This window comes from Taeniopygia guttata, chromosome 26 (assembly GCF_048771995.1).
Source record: "Taeniopygia guttata chromosome 26, bTaeGut7.mat, whole genome shotgun sequence".
Classification (NCBI taxonomy): Eukaryota; Metazoa; Chordata; class Aves; order Passeriformes; family Estrildidae; genus Taeniopygia; species Taeniopygia guttata.
This window is the reverse complement of record NC_133051.1, coordinates 3,010,125-3,030,241: the sequence shown is the minus strand read 5'-3', so window position 1 is coordinate 3,030,241 and position 20,117 is coordinate 3,010,125. Positions and strand designations below refer to the sequence as shown.

Below are 20,117 nucleotides of genomic sequence, written 5' to 3'. Positions count from 1 at the left end.
ACGCAGTTTTTGGGGTTTTTAGGGTATTTTTTTATTGGTTTTATGAAGGGAGAGGAGTAAACCTGGAGTAAAACCAAGCCCTGAGTGCTCAGAGAATGAAATTCCCGGAGAATCCGTGGCTGCCCCAGGCCAGGCTGGATGGGTTTGGAGCATCCTGGGATGGTGGGATGGGTGGGATTTGTGGGATTTGAGGTTTGTTTTCCTTCCCACCCACAGCAGTCTGGAATTCCCAGATCCCTGAGTGCCCTCGGTGCCAGGCTGGGAAAGGGGAGCGGGACACGGAGCTAGGACAGGAGAGGGCAGCTCCAGGGGGGATTGAGGGGTGGAAAATCCTCCTGGAGTTCTGGGAATTCTTCAGTTCCGTTTAAGGAGTGTGAGGAAGGGAAATGGATCCGAATTTGGGGTTGTGGGGTTTCGGCAAACCCAAATCCCTGTGGGAATCCAGGGATGCCCATCAGGAGACTCTGATTATGAGATGTCTTTTCCATAAAATTGTGGTTAAAAACTATGGAGAAGGTGATTCCACAGAGCTGTGGGGTGTTCCTCCCTCAGAAAACCTGGATTTTCCAGGGAAGAACACTTCAGCAGTGCATCTTTTTTTGGGGGATGGTCAAGCACCGCATGGATCCCACCAGAATCTCCTTCCGAGCATTTTCCTGGGATGGCAGCATGGAAACGATTCCTGTGGATCCATCAGTGGAGGTTTGGGGTCACATCCCTGAGGAACGAGAGCTCTCCCAACTCCTGTGGTTCCTTCCAAGGATGGGAATTTTATCCAGAGCCTCCTGAGCTCTCAGGATTTGCTGGACCTTCCCTGAGGGTTCTTCCTTGGAATGTTTGGGGCTGTTGTGCCCCGGCTGTGACATCAGAGCTGCTCCCATGGGAACAGCTCCAGGGCCTGGTGTGGACATGGAGTGACCAGAGCCAGACCAGCTCAGACCAGCCTGGATTCCCATGGATCAGCCCCAGTAGAGGTTGGAATGTTGGGGTTGGATTTGGGGAGCGCTCCGGAGTGGAATGTGTTTGTATAAGTGAGGGTTGGACAGGGCCTCAATGAGGAATTGGGATTTTGGGATTTCCTCACACTCCACAGCGTTATTTGGAAGATTCCAGCAGTAATTCCTGCTGGAAATTTGGAGTTTGGTGGGAAAATGAAAATGCAGCCGCTCCTTTTCCAGTGGAAATCCATCCAAAATAACATCCACCTGAAATAATGTGGGAAGTCTTACAGGGAGGAGAGAATTTCACTCTGAAATTGCTGAACACACCCAAAATTCACGGAGTTTGGGCAGAGTTGGATTGGATCCAATGGATCAGAACATCCTCCTGTCCTGTTCAAAGAACATTCCCGATGGAATTCCTGAAATTCCCGCCCTGCTGGATCCAGTAATGCCTTGCTGTGTCTTTTTTTAGTTGTGCCTCCAGCTCCACATCCGGGAGGATTTTCCCAGGTGGAAGGATTAGATCTGGTGGGATGTCAGGGACATCCCGAAGAACCTGGAAGATTCATGGAATGATTCCAGGCGGTTCGGAGTGCTGAACCCAGACACAAAAACACCTGGAAGATGGAGCAGAGCCCCATCGTGGTGATCCTGCTGTGCACCCTGTGCATTCCAACGGCACTTCCCTTGGGATCGGGATCGGAGCTTCCCATGGGATTGGGATCGGAGCTTCCCTTGGACTCGGAATCTGAGCTTCCCTTGGAACTGGTCTCGGAGCTTCCCTTGGGATCAGAATCAGAGCTTCCCTTGGGATCGGGAATGGAGCTTCCCTTGGGACCGGGAATGGAGCTTCCCTCGGGATCAGGATCGGAGTTTCCCTTGGGATTGGGATCTGAGCTTCCCTTGGAACTGGGCTCAGAGATTCCCTTGGGATCGGGATCTGAGCTTCCCTTCAAACCGGGCTTGGAACTTTCCTCAGAACCGCGATCGGGATCTGAGCTTCCCTTCAGACCGGGCTTGGAACTGTCTTCAGAACCGCGAGCGGGATCGGAGCGTCCCTCGGAACGGGGCGCAGAGCTTCCCTTGGAACTGGGATCAGAGCTTCCCTCGGGATTGGGATTGGAGCCACCCTCGGAACCGGGCTCAGAGCTTTCCTCAGAACCGGGATCTGAGCTTCCCTCAGAACCTGGATTGGGATCAGAGCCACCCTTGGAACCAGGCTCAGAGCTTCCATCAGAACCGGGCTCAGAGCTTCCCTTGGAACCAGGATCGGGATCAGAGCTTCGCTCAGAACCAGGCTCAGATCTTCCCTTAGAACCGGGCTCGGAGCTTTCCTCAGAACCAGGATCTGAGCCTTCCTCAGAACCAGGATCGGGATCAGAGCCTCCCTCGGAACGAGGATCGGGATCAGAGCTTCGCTCAGAACCAGGCTCAGAGCTTCCCTTAGAACCGGGCTCGGAGCTTTCCTCAGAACCGGGATCTGAGCTTCCCTCAGAACCAGGATTGGGATCAGAGCCTCCCTCGGAACCAGGATCAGAGCTTCCCTCAGAACCAAGATCAGGATCAGAGCCTCCCTCGGAACCAGGATCAGGATCAGAGCCTCCCTCGGAACCAGGATCGGGATCAGAGGTTCCATCAGAACTGGGCTCGGAGCCTCCCTCGGAACCAGGATCAGGCTCGGAGCCTCCCTTGGAACCAGGATTGGGCTCGGAGCCTCCCTTGGAACCAGGATTGGGCTCGGAGCCTCTCTCAGAACCGGGCTCGGAGCCTCCCTCGGAAGCAGGATCAGGCTCAGCTCTTCCCCCGGGAGCGGAGTCCGTCCTGCAGGGGCTGAAGGCCATGGTGGTGGTGAACTCCACGCCTTGCAGCGTCACCTGCGGGCTGGGCGTGCAGCAGGAGCAGCTCTGCGAGTACAGCCCGGCCGGCGAGCGCCGCAACTGCTCCCTGGTGCGCTCCCGCTGCCTCCGCGAGTGGATCTGCGGCCTCCGGCACCTCAGCGTTCCCGAGGGAAAACCCTTCCAGCTCACCTGCCTCTCCCCGGATGCCGCCAGCCTGGAGGGACCAAATTTCGGCTACACCTGGAGGTTCGCCCCCGGGCTCATCACCACCAACGACCTCCTGTTCCATCCCTTCCACAATTCCAGCCCTTCCCTGCGCTTCTCGCCGGCGCTGGAGTCGCATTCCGGCACCTACCTCTGCGACGTGCAGGTGCTGAGCTCCTTCCAGCTCGTCAAGAGGATCTACTTCGGCCTCAGGGTGATCCCCAGGGATCTGGTGGATCTCGACTTCCAGAAATCCCTGACTTGGGAGCAGCAGCTGGCGGCCAACGGGGAGGAGCCGCCGGAAAACGCCACGGGCCCCACCGAGTCGGAGAAGCGGTGGAATTTTTGGGAGAAGCAGTGGTTTTATGAGGTCGTGCTGGGGGTTGGGAGTGGGGTGATCGTGGGGATCCTGTTCAGCCTCGGGCTCTGCTGCCTGGGCAGGATTTGCAGGAATAGAGCGGCACTTGAAATGAATGAGGACTGACGCAATTCCCTGTCTTTTGCTCTTTGTTAGGATCAGGAATTCCGGATGGGATTCTTGGGGATGTCCATAGTTGGATTTTGGTGATCCTCCCCTTCCAACTCAGAACATCCCCATGGATCCCATAACTATTTATTGGGATATTTAGAATTTATTTGCAACAGACACAGTTTATAAATTAATATTCTCAAAGCCACTTTGGAGCCTGGATTTGGAATTCAGGAATTTGGGATGGGATTCTTGGGATTGTCCACAGTTGGAGTTTGGTGATCCTCCCCTTCCAACTCAGGACATCCCCATTGGTCCCGTAACTATTTAATGGGATATTTAGAATTTATTTGCAACAGACACAGTTTATAAATTAATATTTTCAGCCACTTTGGAGCCTGGATTAGGAATTCAGGAATTTGGGATGGGATTCTTGGGGTTGTCCACAGTTGGATTTTGGTGATCCTCCCCTTCCAACTCAGAACATCCCCATGGATCCCATAACTATTTATTGGGATATTTAGAATTTATTTGCAACAGACACAGTTTATAAATGAATATTTTCAAAGCCACTTTGGAGCCTGGATTAGGAATTCAGGGTGGGTTTCTTGAGATCGTCCACAGTTGGATTTTCCAACTTCCCTTCCCGCTCAGGACATCCCGTGGATTCCATAAATATTTAATGGGATATTTAGAATTTATTTGCAACAGACATTTTATTATTTAATATCTTCGGCCATTTTGGAGCCGGATAAGGAATTTAAGAATTTAGGATGGGATTCTTGGGGTTGTCCACAGTTGGAGTTTGGTGATCCTCCCCTTCCCACTCAGGACATCCCATGGATCCTATGGAACTTAATGGAATATTTATCATTTATTTTCAATGGACACAAGTTACTGTTGAGTCTTTTTGGCCACTTTGGAGCCTGGAAAGTCAGGACAGGGCTGGAGAACCTGTGCTGGATTTCCAGCAGGTGCTTCCAGTGGAATTCTGGAATGATCCAGCTGGGATTTGGAGCACCCCGAGCCACAGAAAACAACTCCCAGCTCCTCTAAAGGGTCTTTGCTTTACCTCAAGGTCTTTGGAGTTTTTTTAATTTCACTTCCCATCCTTATTCCTGTCAAATTTCCTCGGATTTCCTTAAATTTCTCCTGCCTTTCCAAGAATTCTGGGGGGATGGAGCTGCCCCAGGTCAGGGATGAGAGGAATGAGGTCATTTTGTCGTTTCCCTCTGATCCCAGGTGTGCTTCCAGCTGTGGGGATGAGGGATGCCCCACTTCCCTCTGGAAGTTTATTCCATGACATCCTGGAAAAAGCATTTTCTGGAATATTCCTGGGTCGTGCAGGGCAGGGAGCTCCGGGAGGCCGGAGATGAGAGCTGGGTGGGTTTGATCCTCTCAGAGCTCAGCTCATCCTTAAAATCCTTACGGGAACAGCTCAGTGGGGGTGGGATCTTCCATTTTTCCTGCTGATTAATGAGGATAAACCATTGGACAATTCCAATGAGGAATTCTGCAGGGAGTGGAAATCATGGAGGGACGTATAAAATACCTTTTTTTCCAATTTTCTTTCATATTTGCTGTTTGTTGCCTTTTCCCCTGTGAGCTACAGGGACACCCAAATCCAGGGAAAAGAAGAGCACAGCTCTAAGGTTAAAAATTGAAAAATTCCCGAGTTTTTCCTTTTACCAGACCAGCAGAAAAATGCTTCGATATCGAAAAACATGGGTAGGGATGGAAATAATTTTATTTATTCAAATGAAAACCAAACCAGGCACTACCCAGAGCTGATTCCCAGCGGGTTTTTTTCACCTCCTGAACATGGAAAAATCGAGAGTGACCCATCACAGCAGGCTGGGAGTTAATGGTCCAGAGCTGCCCCATCTGCAGGAGCCTCTCTGCTCTTTGTCATGGAAATTTCCGTGTCTTGGGCCCAGCTGGGATTCCCAAATCCAGCGGGATGAAAGCTCCGGCTCTGCTGGGGAAGTCGGAGCGGGAGCCAAAAATCTCCTTCATCTTTGGCATGTGGGGTTTGGTAATTTCTGAGGGGAGCCAGATGCTCAGAGCAGGGAAAATGAATCCATAATTGGAGTTTTTATTTGGGGTCCGAGGGCTGGGATGGCCACTGGGGTCCAGCTGTCACAGAGGGCCTTTAATGGGATTTTTTTGGGGAGTACTCTTTGATTTTTGAAGGGATATTAAGGATTGGGGGATGTTTATCATAACAGGAGAAGGAAGGAAAAGGGAATAGCACAGGTTGGAGCTCAGTGCAAGTAGGGAAGTAAAAACCCTTGGAAGAGCACCCCCATCCCTCCTTTTTCTCCTTTCTCCCTGCAAAATCATCTTTTCTTCATCACTGCCCCTGAATTCCCACCATAAATGGCAGGAATTTAGGGGTAAAAAGTCTCTCTCTGCTCTGAATTGGTGCCTGAACTCCTTTTTCCCAATTTTTCACCTGGAGGCGAGGATGGCACAGACTCCATGGAAACCCTGGGCTCCATGGAAACCCCAGGAACTCTGAACTCCATGGAAACCCTGGACTTTCTGGGAATTCTATGTGTTTTCCATTCCTTGTGCCCGAGCTTTAGGAAGCAATCAGGAGCTTCCATGGCAGATCCAAGTGACGAAATCCCTGGAATCTCCTCAGGCTTCCCTCAGCTGAGGAATGTCGGTGTCACTCATTGGATGGCAGCAAAAAAAACCCCATAAATCGATTTTGGGGCTTCCTGGCTCCTCCATCCTCTGCTCCTGGAGCTGTTATCCCGTTCCCTGATCCACTGGGATAAAATTCCTGTTCCCACCTTTCCCTCTTGCTGCTGATGTCCCTGCAGAGTGACCAGGGGTGTCACTGCAGAGGGGACAGGGCAGGAGCTGCCCCAGCACTGCTGAGCCTGGAATTCCAGGACCTTTGGGATCACCAGAGGCTGGAGCTGGGCAGGGCTCCTTCCTTCTCTCCGTCCTTCATCCTTCCCTCTCCATCCTTCCCTCTCTCCGTCCTTCATCCTTCCCTCTCCATCCTTCCCTCTCTTCATTCCTTCATCCTCCCTCCAAATCCCCGGAATTCCGCTCCTCTCCCTGGCTCTGCACTTCTTTAACCCCTGGGCTGTATTTTAGGAAGCTCCATTTTAGGATAGCTTTTAATTTTAGAGGTTTTCAGGAGGATTCCAAGCCTTTTCCTGCCGCTGGTGGCTCTGACTGGGCTTTAAATGTAGATTTTTTTGTCGTTTCCCAAGGTCCGAATGCCGGATCTGCAGATCCTTCCCCGTGCCTCTCCCACCCCCGGATTAACGGAATGGCAGAAGGGACTGCCCAAAACAGGGCTTAACAAAGCCTGAGCTGCCCTGTCTGGAGAGGGATTTCCCTGCCACCACCTGGGCTAAAAAGAGCAAAGAATTGGCATTTAAAGGGAAAACTGCACGTCAGGGCCCAGCCAGGAAATTCCAGGGTCGGGATTGCCCAGGCTGGCACAGTTTTCTCTGGGATTGAGGGATCACAGCCAGGGAAAAATCCCTAAAACCCGCCTTGGGATGGAACCAGCAGCAACACCAACCAATTCTCGTTAACTTTGGTCAACTGCTTTACTGGGAGACAGAGATTTCAACAGGCAACATCGATTCCCAACCAGTCCTGCGGGTGCTCAGCTCAGCGTTCCTGCTTTTCCCAGCCTCTGGAGCAGAGGGGGCTCCTTGGGATGTCCGGCAGCCGTCAGAGCTGGAATCCAGAGCCTCTTCCTGGCTGGATCTCAGCCTTTGCAGTCCCAATCCGAGCCTGGAATTTTGTCTGGATGAATTCTCAGTGCAGGGAGATGAATCCGAGTCCAAATTTTCCTTGTTGTCCCAGTGGTGGCTTCCTGGAGTCTCCCGTTCCTGTTTTAATTTTGTCATTTCCTAAAATTCCTCCTTTAAGCCCCTCTGAAATTTGATTTATTGACACCTCCATTTTTAGGCAGAGCTGCCCAAATTAGGGATTCTGGGAAAGGATCCCCTTCTCCCAAAGAGGCAAACAGGGTGACAAATCCCCAAAAAGCACATGAGATGTGGGAAAACACGGAATTTGCACCTCGCAGCTGAGACGAGCACCAGGCTGGGGCTGCAAGTGAACACCAGAGTAGTAAAAAAAGCTTTTCAGGCTGGGGCAGAGCTCGACCCTCACATGGATTTGTCTCCTTGGGCTGGTTCCTGCAGTGTTTGGCTCTTTTTTTGGGGGAAAAAGGATCAATCCCATCCCATGAAGGCTCCGAGCTGGCTGTGGTGGGATGGGTGTGGAACATGCTGGTCCCTGAACTCCTCAGTCCCCGTCACCCCACGGAATTCACTGTACAGAGTTAAAAAAAAGTCTAATTTAGCAGTCTGGTTATCTCATACATGGCTTCAATAAGGCAGAAAACCTATGGATACAGTGAGGGCGGGGCAGCTGGCTGCAGAATTCCCGGAGAATTCTTCATTTTCCTCGTTTTCCTTAAAAAACATTTAATTGGTTAAAGACCCATGTCTTGTATGAAAGCTTTTGTTCCTCCAAACAAAACAAAACAAAAAAAGCTCTTTCTAATTTCTTCCTCCTTTGCAACTACATGGTCCAATCCTCACCCCGAAGTGGGATTTGTGTTATTCCCATGGGATCGGGAGGAGCCGTGTCCAGAGCGTGCTCAGAGCTCCAGGGAGCTGATCAGGGCCACCAGCAGCAGGGAGTTGGTGGTGATGACCACGACGTGTGGCGCTGGCCTCGTCCCCGAGTCCTCCACCATCATGCTCGTCCCTAAAAAAACACGGGATAGGGATGGGGCTTCAGGGTGGCGCGGACACCACGGGGAACTTGAGGGAGGTTTTGTGGGGTTTTTTGTGTGTTTGTCGCTGGTAAAACTCCTGGGAGTGCTGGGAACAGGAATTTAGGCACAGGGAATTCACCCCTGGACTTAGGGAATTTGCTGGAGCTGCGGCCCCACAGAGCTGGGATTTCACTCTTAGTGGAAAACGTAAATAGTTTTTAAGCTCTTAACTCTTGGGAAGTTGGGTGTTGTGGGGGTCTCGAGGCTGCAAATCCTAAATTTGGGTCAGGCTGGACTGAGTTTGGGGAGAGGAGTGGGGAAAAGGAGAGTCAGGAATTCCCACGAGTGAGCAGCACAAGGGAACCAAAGGCTGATTCCAGGAAAAAACAATTCCAGAAAGGACCAGTTTGAGTCTCAGCCCACAACACTTCGGGAGGATGTTCTCCCATGGTCCTGGAAGGGAGAGTGGGATTTTAAACCACAATTTCCTGGGATTGTGCTGCAGCCAGGATGGGAGTGGCGTGGCTGAGCCCTTCCCGCTGGGAAGGGAAGGAGAGGAGGTGTCCAGTGGGTGAGCTAGAGGGCCTTGGAGAACCTTGGAAAGGGGAATTTGGGCATGGAGAGGGAGTGGTCAGTGGAATGGGTGTGGTCAGAGGGGCAGGCGTGGCCAGGGAATCACATGGATGGGTGTGGTCAGAGGAGCACATGGATGGGTGTGGTCAGTGGGATGGGTGTGGTCAGTGGAATGGGTGTGACCAGATGAGTGGGTGTGGTCAGTGGAATGGGTGTGGTCAGTGGAATGGGTGTGGTCAGTGGAATGGGTGTGGTCAGTGGAATGGGTGTGGCCAGAGCAGCAGGTGTGGCCCGAGGAGCGCAGGTACCGCTGTTCCGGAGGATGTGAACTTCTGCCGGCGTCCCGTCCCCACCCGGCCCGGTCACCCGGATCTGGACGAAGGCGTGAGTGAAATCCTCAGGGATGGGGATGTCGATCTGGCTCTTGCTGGCCAGGTACAGGGTGGGGGCCGAGTGGGAATCCTGCCTGTAGAGCATCTGTGGGAAGAGGGAATGCTGGGCTCCTGTTCCCTGTGAGTTCCTTGGATCACCTCCAGGAGAAGCCCAGCCATGCTGGCCGTACCTTGTACCCCGTCACCGCCGACTCGTCTGCCTTGGCCACCACGGGGTCCCACTTGATGCTGACTGTGGAGCCAGAAAAAGTCCAGGAGATGTTCCCAGGTGGCCTTTTTGGTGCTGAGGGATGCAAAACCAGACAGGGATTGGGAAAATGAGGGAGGGAGGAGAAGGCTGTGCTGGTCCCAGCCGTCCCCTGAGCTGTCACCGCTGTGGGGCATTCAGAGGACATCAAAGATCAAAGTCTGGGTGATTTTGGGGGGTCCTGTGGAAAGCAGAGGGGTCGGGGCTCACTCACGAGGTCTCGTGGTGGTGACATTGGTGGCGGGGCTGGGGGGGCCGGTCCCTGCCCGGTTGTAGGCTCGCACTGACACGTGGTAGTCGGTGTTGGGGTTCAGGCCGGTGACGCGAGCCGATGTCACCAGCCCCGCTGTCCTCACTCTGTCAGCCGCCTCCTCCTTGTCCCCGTCCTTCCAGTACCGGATCTGCATGGACAAGGACAGCATGGCTTTAGGAAGGAGAGATCTGCAAATCCCAAGTCAGCCCACCCTGAGGGGCCTTTTTGGGTGCTTGTTTCTGTGTACTTTGCTTTGTGTTCCCAGGAATGAGGCCACGGCCTCCTGGGAAAGGCAGGCAGGAAAAATGGGATGATTCCCTTTAATCTCTCCTGAGAGCGGTGCCAGCCCCATTAGAACCACGTGGTTTGAGAATTATCCCCCACCTCTGGAATCAAAATGCTTTAACCTCACATAACCCAGGAGAATTTCCTTGTTGGGCTCTCAGGGTCTCCCATTCCCATTGGAATCTCCTACCTCGTATCCCAAAAGCACTCCGGTCATTTCTCCCTGCTCCACGGGCTCCCAGGACACGTCCATCTCCGAGGACAGGACCGACTTGGCAATGACCCTGTAAGGAGCCGCTTTGGGTTCTGAAAAACAGGAATAAAATCCTTTTCCTGACTTTGGGCCCCGTCGGGAACAAAAGGTTTTCCCGCAGCATCATCCCTGGCAGACAGCTGGTGTGTTATGGAGCGAGGGGAAGGGATTTAGGGACTTAGGGGAACAAGCAGGGCCACAGCTGTGAGCTCTGGGATCTGTGTCTGCCCCGAGGCTGTGGGGCAGCTCTGGGCTTAGGGAAACGTCACTCTGAGGGTTTGGAGGAGTAGAGGAGCCAAAGGAGTGTCTGAGCTCTCAGACGGACACGGATCTGAAGGGGTCTGGCTGAGGAAAGGCGGTGGGTTAGACGAAATGGAATTCTGAGTCTGTGCATGGATCATGGAATGGTTTGGGTGGAAGGGACCTTAAGGCTCATCCAGTGCCACCCCTGCCTTGGCAGGGACACCTTCCACTGTCCCAAACTGCTCCAAGCCCCGCCCAAGCTGACCTTGGATGCTCCCAGGGATCCAGAGGCAGCCACAGCTTCTCTGGGAATTCTATCCCAGCTCCTCCCCACCCTCCCAGGGAACAATTCCATCCCAATATCCCATCCAGCCCTGCCCTCTGGCAGTGGAAGCCATTCCCTGTGTCCTGTCGCTCCATGCCTTGTCCCGCTCCAGCTCTCTTGGAGCCCCCTCAGGCACTGGGAGACACTCTGAGCTCTCCTGGGAGCTTTCTCCTCTCCAGGTGAGCACCCCCAGCTCTCCCGCTGCTCTTTACCTTCCTCAGCCGAGTACACGATGGCCGTGAGGCTCTCGGGGCCCTCCCCTTTCCTGTTGTAGGCCTTGATCTTCACCTCGAAGGGGGTGTAGGGCGCGATGCTCTCGTTGCGGTACACGAAGTGCAGTGACTCCGCGTGCGGCACCCGCGCCCTCAGCCAGGCCTGGCTGCCCTTCCTCCGGAAGGACACGATGTACCCAAAGCCGTCCCCGTTCTGGTAGTCCCTCAGCGTCGGCTGGGAAGAGAGAGAGAGCCTTGATCTGTCCAAACTGGGCTTTGGCTCATCCAGACTGGGACAGCGGTGCTGATTTCCCAAAGGAAATGTGCGCTTGGTGCGTCCAAACCAGCCCTTGGCTCAACCCCGTGTCCAGACTGGGACAGCGGTGCTGATTTCCCAAAGGAAATGTGCGCTTGGTCCATCCAAACCAGCCCTTGGCTCAACCCCGTGTCCAAAGGTGATGCAAAGCCCCAGCCAAGGGGGACTGGCAGGGTGTCAAAACTTGGGATGGTGGCACTGATTTCCTGAAGGAAACGTGGCCTTGGTCCACCCAAACCAGCCCTTGGCTCCACCCCGTGTCCAAACTGGGATGGTGGTGCTGATTTCCTGAAGGAAATCTGCACTTGGTCCATCTGAACCAGCCCTTGGCTCAACCCCGTGTTTTTTACTGGTCGTTTTGCTGGTTTTGTGTTATGGCTTGTAATTAGTCTTTGCACAGAGAACTCTCTGGTCACTTTGTTCATCTTTTGTAGACTCAGCTTTGGATTTTTTTCTCTTCGCTTTAAAGTTTGAGGGGCCTCTCTTATCTCTTTAGCATGGAAATTTACATTATTTCTCTTCAGCTGAGGTAGTTTTTACAAGCACAGTAGAGCTAGTAGACTAAATGGTTTATTTTACTTATGCTAGCAAGTTACTAATAGTTTAAAGTAGCGCATTTCACTTAAATCTAAATAGATTTTTACCTTGTAAAATTTACCTTGTAAAGTACCCTGTTTCACGCTGATTTCCTGAAGGAAATGTGTGCTTGTTCCATCCAAACCAGCCCTTATCTCAGCCCTGTGTCCAAACTGGGATGGCAGCGCTGATTTCCCCCCCAAAAAAACGCCACGTGGTCCCACCTTGGTGCTTTCCCTGTTCCCAACTCACCGTCCAGGTGATGATGAGCTCGTTGGGAGCCCCTCCGCCGCCGCCGAGCCCGGATGGTGCCACCGTCGGTGCTGTGAGGTCCCAAAAAAAATCAGTTTGGGTTAAGGAGGTGGGAGCGATGGAGAGGAGCACAAACACAACATGACACCAGACAGGACAGCTCCCAGGAATGGACTGGGCTCTGTGGAACTCCAGCTTGTGCCTGACCAGGTGATTTAGGAACATGGGACAAGGATTTGGTGTCTGAGGGGACAAGGATGGAGCTCAAAAGCAGGGATGTGGAGGGGAGTTTCATTAGGAAGAAGCTGGTTTGCATTTGGTGGATCAGGTGCGGTTCTCCTGCTGTTCTCCCGTCCTTTCTGTCCAAGCAGCTGGACATGGAATGAACATTCCCAGCTGGATACAGTGCTGGCAAGTGCAGCTCTAACCCTGCTCATCTTTGACACAGAAATGGGCAAAAAGATGGAAAATCCTGTGGTGGCCTCAGCTCTGGGAGCTCTCCAGGAGATGATTCATCCTTTGGGACCATCCTGGGCAGGGACAGGGACCTGGGCTTGTCTCCACACCCACCTGCTTCCTTGGTGCGGATTTTGCTGGAGGGCAGACTGGGCTCCCCAATTCCCAGGATGTTGCTGGCCAAGACCCGGAACTCGTAATCCATCCACGGGATGAGGTTCACCACCTGCGCTGTCTCCGCGTTGCCCTCGATGTTTACGGGATCTGTAAAATCCAGTAACACCAGAGGGGAAGGACTAGAGCGAGGAGCAGCGTGGAGCCAGGACTGGCGGGTGGCCGGTGGCCTCGGGGTGTCACCGGTGCCACCGTGGGGACACTCACTGGTGCGCATCTGCTTCCATTGGTTGGACAGGAGGGTCCGGGCCTCGATGAGGTACCTGGCGATGGGGCTGTGGTTGTCAAAGCCACGGCTCCAGCTCAGCTGGACGCTGGTGTCACCGATGTCCCTCACTACCACCCCCCCGGGTGGGCCTGGAGGTCCTGGGGGGATGGGAAATGTGTCACTGACATGGAAGATCTGGAGGTTTATCACTCTGTGAATTGTGCAAGTCCTAAATTCACATTGGGCCTTTCTTTTCTGGAAGCTGGGAAGCCTCACCGCCAGCTTTAGCCTCTGGGAAAGCTCCTAAGCCTGGTTGGAAAAGACCTCTGAGATGATCAAACCCAAGTTTTAGGTGAAAATAAAACCCACTGGGCCGTGTCACGGAATTATTTGGTGTGAGGTGGTTACAGAGCAGCCGATGGCACGGGCCATGTCATTGCTCTGGGTTTGCCAGGAGCAGGGAACGTTCCCACCGGGAATTACCTCTGACGGTGAGCGTGGCTGACTCGGACGCGCTGTCCACCACGGTCTGGGCCGTGCAGGTGTAACGTCCCGAGTGCCGCAGCTGCGCGTTGGAGATGCGCAGGTCCCCGATGGCCTCCTTCTGCAGGGCAGCGGGAGAACACGGTGGGGACAGCATCAGAAGGTGACACTCACAGGGCAGGATTCGGTGTGGGCTGGGTTTGGGTGGAGGTGGAGAGGAGGGAGGTGGGAAAAGATTTCCCCATGGGTGACGGAGCTGGATGGATCCAGGATGGATCCAGTGCTGGCCAAGGCCGAGGCTGTGCTGGGTCTGTTTGGCTTGGGATGGTTATCAGTGAGTGATCAATGAGTGATCAATGAGTGATCAACGAGTGATCAGTGAGTGACCAATGAGTGAACACTGAGTGATCAACGAGTGATCAAAAAGTGATCAACGAGTGATCAACAAGTGATCAACGAGTGATCAATGAGTGAAAATTGAGAACCATTGAATGATGAGTGATCAATGAGTGATCACTGATTGATCGTTGAGCGATCAGGAAGTGGTCATTGAGTCATCATTGATCAATCACTGAGGGATCACTGAGTGATCTCTGCCTGCCTTTATCCACAGGCCTTTTCCTTTCTCCTTTCTCCTCCAGTTTAGGAGGGGAGTCATCATGGAATCATGGAATGGTTTGAACTGGGAAGGATCTTAAAGCCATTCTACCCCAGCCATGGTCAGGGACACCTTCCACCCTCCCAGGCTGCTCCAAGCCCCGTCCAACATGGCCTTGGACACTTCCAAGGATGTGGAATTCACAACCACTCTGGGCAAAGTGACAGAGCAGCTTTGGTGGGCACAAACACGCAAACAAGGAGCGTGGAATTAATTTTCCACCCTTTTGGACGGGCTGGAATTCCCTCTGGACTCACTGCGCTGGCTCGCCGGTAGTGCCCCTCAGACTTGTCAAAGTCGATGGGGAAATCATCGAGGGACCAGGTGAAGGTGAGGTCCATGGTGGGGTCGTGGGACGCGTGGCACTGCAGGGTGAGGTTCTCGCCCACGTTGATGTCGGCGCTCGATGGTGCCAGCGTGATTTTGGTGGCATCTGCGGGGAACAAGCGGGAAGGGTCGTTAGCAGCCAACGTCCCCATCCCAGTATCCAAACCATCCCTTCCAGCTCCTCATGCCGCTCCAACAGCTGGAGCTTCACAGGAGGAAGAGGAAGGATTAGGAAATGGAAACGCTTTGCTCAAGGGCTGTTTGTTGGTAGGTCAGGCAGAAGTTTTGCTGCTCCACCTGAAATCACTTTGATTCCCTGATTATTCTGTTTCTTGGGAGTATAAAGAGAGGAGAAACATCACATCATTCATTCTTAGCCATTTCTTGCTTGATTGGCCCCAAATGAACATCCCTACCTCGGACAGAGAGGATTCCAGTGCTGTTGGCTTTGCCCATGAAGTTCTCGGCAAAGCAGGTGTATTTTCCCTCATCAGATTTGCTGATGTTCTGCAGGATCAAGGTCCCGTCCGCCGTAATCGTCACCCTGCAAAGGAACAGGAGCCACACAAAGGAATGTTAGAAGATCCACTCCTGCTGCACATCTGGGAATTTCCACTGATTTTGGAGAAGCCAGGGACAAAATCAGGCAGAAAATATCATGTAGGAGTTTGCTAAAGAAGAAATTAGAGGACTGAGAAAATTCAGGGATGCAGCAGCACATTTGGATCATTGAGTCCAGTCTTCTGGTGAAAAAAAAAATAAATATTTTAGCTACATTTTCTAGGTGGAAGCTGACTCTGTGCTGCTACCTGCTGCTGTTGACCAGGAGTTCTGTCCCTTTGGTCCAGAGCACAGTGGCTTTTGGTGCTGCTCGTGGTTGGCACGGGATGATGACCTTCCCACTCCGGGCTGCCGGGATCAGGCGCTTCACTGGGTTTAGTCTAAAATCTGGAGCTAAGGCTACAGGGATAAAAAAAGAGGATTAAGGCACGATTAGAAACGCTGCCCTGGGGAGAATCTCAGCGCCGTGCGAGTGGGAATTGATTTGTTGTTGGATGGCTCGGTAAGAGAAGCGAGGCAGAGCCTGGAGAGCAGGAGAAGGCAGGAATTCCTTGGCTGCCGGGTGGATCCTGATTCCTGCCAGGCAGGAATTATGTGGCACACGAGTGGGACGGAGCGATGGGAATGACCCTAACAAGTGCAAGGTCTTTGAGAGACACAACAACAGCTGCTTTGGAACATGTCGAGGATAATCTCTTCAATATCCTGACCAACGCAGACATCCAGCTTGCCTGAAACTCCTCCTGGAATTGCAGATGGAATCGGGATTTACCTGTTGGCCTCGGTGTGTTAACGCTGAGCAGTTGGTGCTCAGGGCCTATAATTTATCTTTGTCATCTCCACGAGGAGATGAACTTCTGGACTAAGGTGAAACAAGTTTGGCAGCAGTTCAGCTCCAGTCACCATCCTCAAACCAGGTGGAATGGAGGCTGAACTCTTTTTTGGACCTCCTTCCTTCAAAAGAGAGGAATTTGTAGTGGAAGAGAGGTCGTAGTGCTGCTGCTGGGTGTCCTGTCCACTTCCTGTGGCTAAACAGAGTTTTTTGTCCACTTTCACACAGAATTTACACAGGATTTAGAATTTCAAGGCTTTCACAGTGTGCTGTTGAACCAGAAAGGATTTCAGTGGTGAGCAAAGCAGTTTTTGCCTGCTCTTATCTCACTGCGACATCACAATGTCAGGATCACATCAGGATATTAGGAAGAGATTTTTTCAGTGTCCTATTGGAACCCAGAGCTCTGGGAAAGGAGGAATTACCTTGCACTGTTAATTCAGCACTTGCATAAACTGTGCCATGCTTGTTCTCAGCCACACACTGATACATGCCAGAGTCCTCCAGGACTAGCTTGGAAAATCTCAGCTCTCCACCGCTCACTTCGATGCGGTTCTGTGCAAACAAGAGGATGAACCCATTAGATGAGAAAAAAAAAAGAAATGGAACTCAGTCCTTGGCTGGATCAGGGTTGAGTTTTGTCACAGACTCCTTGGGGTGGCCTGGTTTTCCATGGGGGAAAACGCAGGATTTGTTTTTATGTCTGTGCGGACACTCCCCCATGTCGCCGTGCTCTGTTTGCCGAGACACCTGAGCAGCACCGTGCAGGTGACACCGGGACACCAGGACGGGCACGAGGCACTGTTTGTCCTCCCTGCTGGCCGGCTGTGAGTCCCTGCAGCTGCACGAAGCAATGGCTGGGATGGCAGCGCCAGCAGAGGGGATTTGGGGATGGTGCCATCGCTTCGCAGCCCGATGGGGCACATGGAGGAGGGATGCGGGTGAGAACCAGGGCGGGGATGCAGGAGCGAGGCAGGAGGAGGGGCTGGGCTGGAGGAGCGGGATCAGAGCTGGCTGGCGAGTACCTGGGACGTCAGGGGTTGTCCATCCCGCAGCCACCGCACCGTGGGCCGGGGCTTGCCCGAGGCCACGCAGCTCCAGCGCAGGTCGGACCCGATGTCGGCCTCCGTGTCCGAGATCACGTCCAGCCAGTCGGGCTGGGCTGCGGGGGACAAGAGAGAGAGGGCAGAGCCAAGGAGCTCAGCTGAGAGGTGGCAGTGCCAGGCTGGCAGAAGGACGTCTCTGTGCCAGCGCTGCCGGCACAGCCATCGGCACAGCGGGATCTGCCACGGGAGCAGTCCCAGCCTTTTGTGCAGTGAGAGGCACGGCCAGGTCCTGCTGCGCTCTGGCTGTGCAAGACCAGGGCAGAATCCAGGGCTGAGGAATTGGTTTCTCTTCTTAAGAGTAAATCCAACCATTCCTGAACCATCAAATCACGGAATGGTTTGGGTTGGAATGAAACTTCAAGGTCCGCCAGTGCCACCCCCTGCCATGGGCAGGATCACCTCCCACCATCCCTGGCCTGGAACACTTCTAGGGATGGGGAAGCCACAGCCCCTGTGCCACCATCCCCCTCCACCCTGTGCCAGGGCCTCACCACCCTGGCAGTAAACAATTCCTGATATCTCCTCCGTACTGTCCCTCTCTCAGCTTTGGGCCATTCCTGAACTTCAGGAAAAACTGGAATCAGGATGAGGTAACCAGTTTAAGTTTTTTAGCTTGACTAGATCTGCTCAGCAGCTCAGAGCATTACCCCTGGTGGAAGCTCCTCAGGCTTGGAGAGGATCTTGAGCGTGAGCCAGGTTTGATTTTTATCGGACTCCTTCCTTCCCTGGTTCTCTGACGTTTGCTGTGATGATTTCAGAGCCCATTAAGAGCTCGCTCTCTCTCTTTCTCTCTCTCTCCCCTTGCCACAGCCCAAATGTGCCCACAGAGGGAAGGTTTCCCTGATCCCTGCAGGTCCTGGCTGGGGCTTTGCAACACCTCTAAATAGGGCTGGTAAGAGGCAGGATCAGAGGGGGTGGTTTTAGTCCCAGAGCCTCAGAGAATTGCCTGGGGCACCTTGGTGTTCCCTGTGAAGTTAAAATGTGTTCCCCGGGTGAAGGACACATTTGTGTTCCTTGGGTGAAAGACATGTGTTTAAATGTTTTTTTCTTGGATGATGGACACACGTTTGTGTCTCCTTGGAAGAAAGACTCGTGTTGAATGTGTTCCCTGGGTGAAGAACATGTATTGGGATGAAGGACATGTTTTTGGATGCGTCCTCTTGGATAAGGGACATGTTTGGCTGCAAACCCTTGGATAAGGGATGAGTTTGGGTGTGTCCCCTTGGATAAGGGACACATTTGGATGTGTCCCCTTGGATAAGGGATGAGTTTGGGTGTGTCCCCTTGGATAAGGGACACATTTGGATGTGTCCCCTTGGATAAGGGACACACTTGGGTGCGTTACCGTGGATGATGATGCGGCCCTGGTGGGTGTCCCTCCCTTTGGCGTTTTCCGCCTCGCACTCGTACGTCCCCTCATCGTCAAATCCAGCGTGCTGGATCTGCAGCAGGGGCTCGCTGCCGATCCACTTGGAGGACTGCGGCCCATCCAGCTTCCTCCACTTGATCCGGGGCACAGGGCTGCAGAAAAGCCGATCCGGTGAAGCCGGGCTGAGCTCGGTCCCCGTACAGCCACCCTGGTCCTGTCCCACTGGGCCTTGGCTTTGGCCAGGTCCTCCCTTTTCCCATTTCCTTCCATCTCTGGTCTTCCATTGGAGCTGTGGAAGTTCTGCTGTTCCCTCCCCATCCCCATCCCCATCCCGATCCATGTGGAGCTGCACTCACTTCCCAAAGGCGAAGCACTCCAGGGTCACCGCCTGCCCGGTCAGAGCGTAGGTGTCCGCAGGGAACCTGGCCTTGATGCTGGGTGGGAACTGCCTGGAATCTGCCACGGGGAAAACACCGCTCAGGGGACCTGGGGGACACCGAAATGCCACCCAGGGAGTCTCAAGGGGCAGAAGGACCCATGAGGTGACTTCCCAACTCCTTTGCGTGTTTGGGTGAAGGGACAGAGGTTCTGTTCTCTTTTTCAGACAGCTCTTGCTGAAGTCTCTAAAAATCTCTTTTATAACATCTCAGGGCTCCGCAATTCACGAGAATCCCAGAATCCTGGAATGGTTTGGGTTGGAAGGTCCTTAAAGCCCATCCAGTCCCACCCATGCCATGGACAGGGACACTTTGCACTATCCCAGCTTGCTCCAACCCGTGTCCATCCAGGCCTTCCTCCTGTTTAATTCCCTTTTCCCTGTTCCAGAACTATCCTTTAAAAATAGAGAAACCCCATGGATGGAGTGGAAACAGGGAATCTTGGGGAGAGTCCTGCTTCCCTCCCACCCCAGCCCATCCATGTTTTTGAGGCTCCTAAGAGAGTCTGGAGGGTGAAATTTGGGTGCTGTGGGGCCCAAATGCTTTGCGGAGGTTTGTTAATTCGGATTTTTTCCCGTAAGAATCGGTGTTTTTGAGCACTGACCCTCTGCAGCCAGGCTGAGGCGGGAGAACTTGCTGAAGACACTCTTGGTGATGAAGTCGATGTGGCTCGTGGCAAAGCAGGAGTAGTTGCCCAAGTCCGAGGCTTCTGTCTTGGCAATGTAAAGGTTGCCCGTGGTCTGGGAGATGAAACGTCTCCCGTCGGCCGGGATGAAATTGGGGAACTCATTCAGGAGCCATCGATAGGATAAACCTGGGGGGAAAAGGAAAGGAATAAACTGGACAGGTTTGTCCTCCCAAGTGGGATGGACCCAGTGGGATTCCCGGCTGGAATTGGCCCTTGCATGGACACACCAAATCCTGCCTCTGCTTTGTTGCGTTGCAAACTCTGAATTAACCCCAAATTTACTTCCATGAAATTTCCAGAAAATCTGGGAGCCCTGTGCTCTCCTGTGTCCCCCTTACCTGGGTAGTGGGGCGGGGGGCTGCAGGTGAACATCACCCCCCAGCCCTCGGTGATCTTCACGGGGTCCCGCTCTTCCGCCGAGAATTCCTGCAAAACTGAACAGGCAGAGTGAAACCTGGGCAGAAAAATGGAGCTGGAGGAACCTCTGCGCTCTCTCTGCCCCTCCTCGGGTGGGTTTGTGCAGAGGGAGATCTAAAAATATCATTAACTTTCTCCATAATACTCGAAATTCTCCAAACTCTCCAAATTTCTATGGGAGAGAGATTTCTCCGTGGGATGATGTGTTGGAGAGATTCTCTCCAGCCTTTTCCCAGGCAGGCTCAGTTTAAGCCCAG

General features: G+C 53.2%; 2 protein-coding genes across 2 annotated transcripts in view; one reads left to right on the top strand and one right to left on the bottom strand.

The window, feature by feature from the left end:
* Positions 1–259: 259 nt before the first annotated feature.
* TMEM81 (transmembrane protein 81) lies at positions 260–5,893 on the top strand. Its single transcript, XM_072918733.1, has 3 exons — positions 260–974; positions 1,414–1,627; positions 2,690–5,893. The coding sequence occupies exons 2-3, from the start codon at positions 1,566–1,568 to the stop codon at positions 3,465–3,467; spliced, it is 840 nt and encodes a 279-aa protein (XP_072774834.1). The 5' UTR covers positions 260–974; positions 1,414–1,565; the 3' UTR covers positions 3,468–5,893.
* A 1,118-nt stretch (positions 5,894–7,011) lies between these two features.
* The window catches only part of CNTN2 (contactin 2), a 30,953-nt gene continuing 17,847 nt past the window's right edge, over positions 7,012–20,117 (bottom strand). The window contains exons 5-23 of the mRNA XM_030291887.4: positions 19,782–19,877; positions 19,360–19,569; positions 18,675–18,774; positions 18,295–18,470; positions 16,869–17,005; positions 16,269–16,398; positions 15,260–15,410; positions 14,867–14,994; positions 14,381–14,556; positions 13,466–13,586; positions 12,982–13,140; positions 12,715–12,864; positions 12,145–12,215; positions 11,001–11,235; positions 10,158–10,273; positions 9,644–9,830; positions 9,353–9,465; positions 9,099–9,267; positions 7,012–8,207 (exon numbers count right to left, since the gene is read on the bottom strand). Of these exons, the coding sequence (XP_030147747.4) occupies positions 8,098–8,207; positions 9,099–9,267; positions 9,353–9,465; positions 9,644–9,830; positions 10,158–10,273; positions 11,001–11,235; positions 12,145–12,215; positions 12,715–12,864; positions 12,982–13,140; positions 13,466–13,586; positions 14,381–14,556; positions 14,867–14,994; positions 15,260–15,410; positions 16,269–16,398; positions 16,869–17,005; positions 18,295–18,470; positions 18,675–18,774; positions 19,360–19,569; positions 19,782–19,877 (2,735 nt within the window). The 3' untranslated portion in view covers positions 7,012–8,097. The remainder of the gene's footprint in view (positions 8,208–9,098; positions 9,268–9,352; positions 9,466–9,643; positions 9,831–10,157; positions 10,274–11,000; positions 11,236–12,144; positions 12,216–12,714; positions 12,865–12,981; positions 13,141–13,465; positions 13,587–14,380; positions 14,557–14,866; positions 14,995–15,259; positions 15,411–16,268; positions 16,399–16,868; positions 17,006–18,294; positions 18,471–18,674; positions 18,775–19,359; positions 19,570–19,781; positions 19,878–20,117) is intronic.

What these genes read in the sequence shown, in the direction of transcription:
- TMEM81 (XM_072918733.1), top strand. Translation starts at nt 1,566, where the DNA reads ATGGAGCAGAGCCCCATCGTGGTGATCCTGCTGTGCACCCTGTGCATT. An exon ending in TGCATTCCAACGGCACTTCC is followed by an intron (nt 1,628 to 2,689) that starts CTTGGGATCGGG and finishes CTCGGAGCCTCT; the next exon opens with CTCAGAACCGGGCTCGGAGC.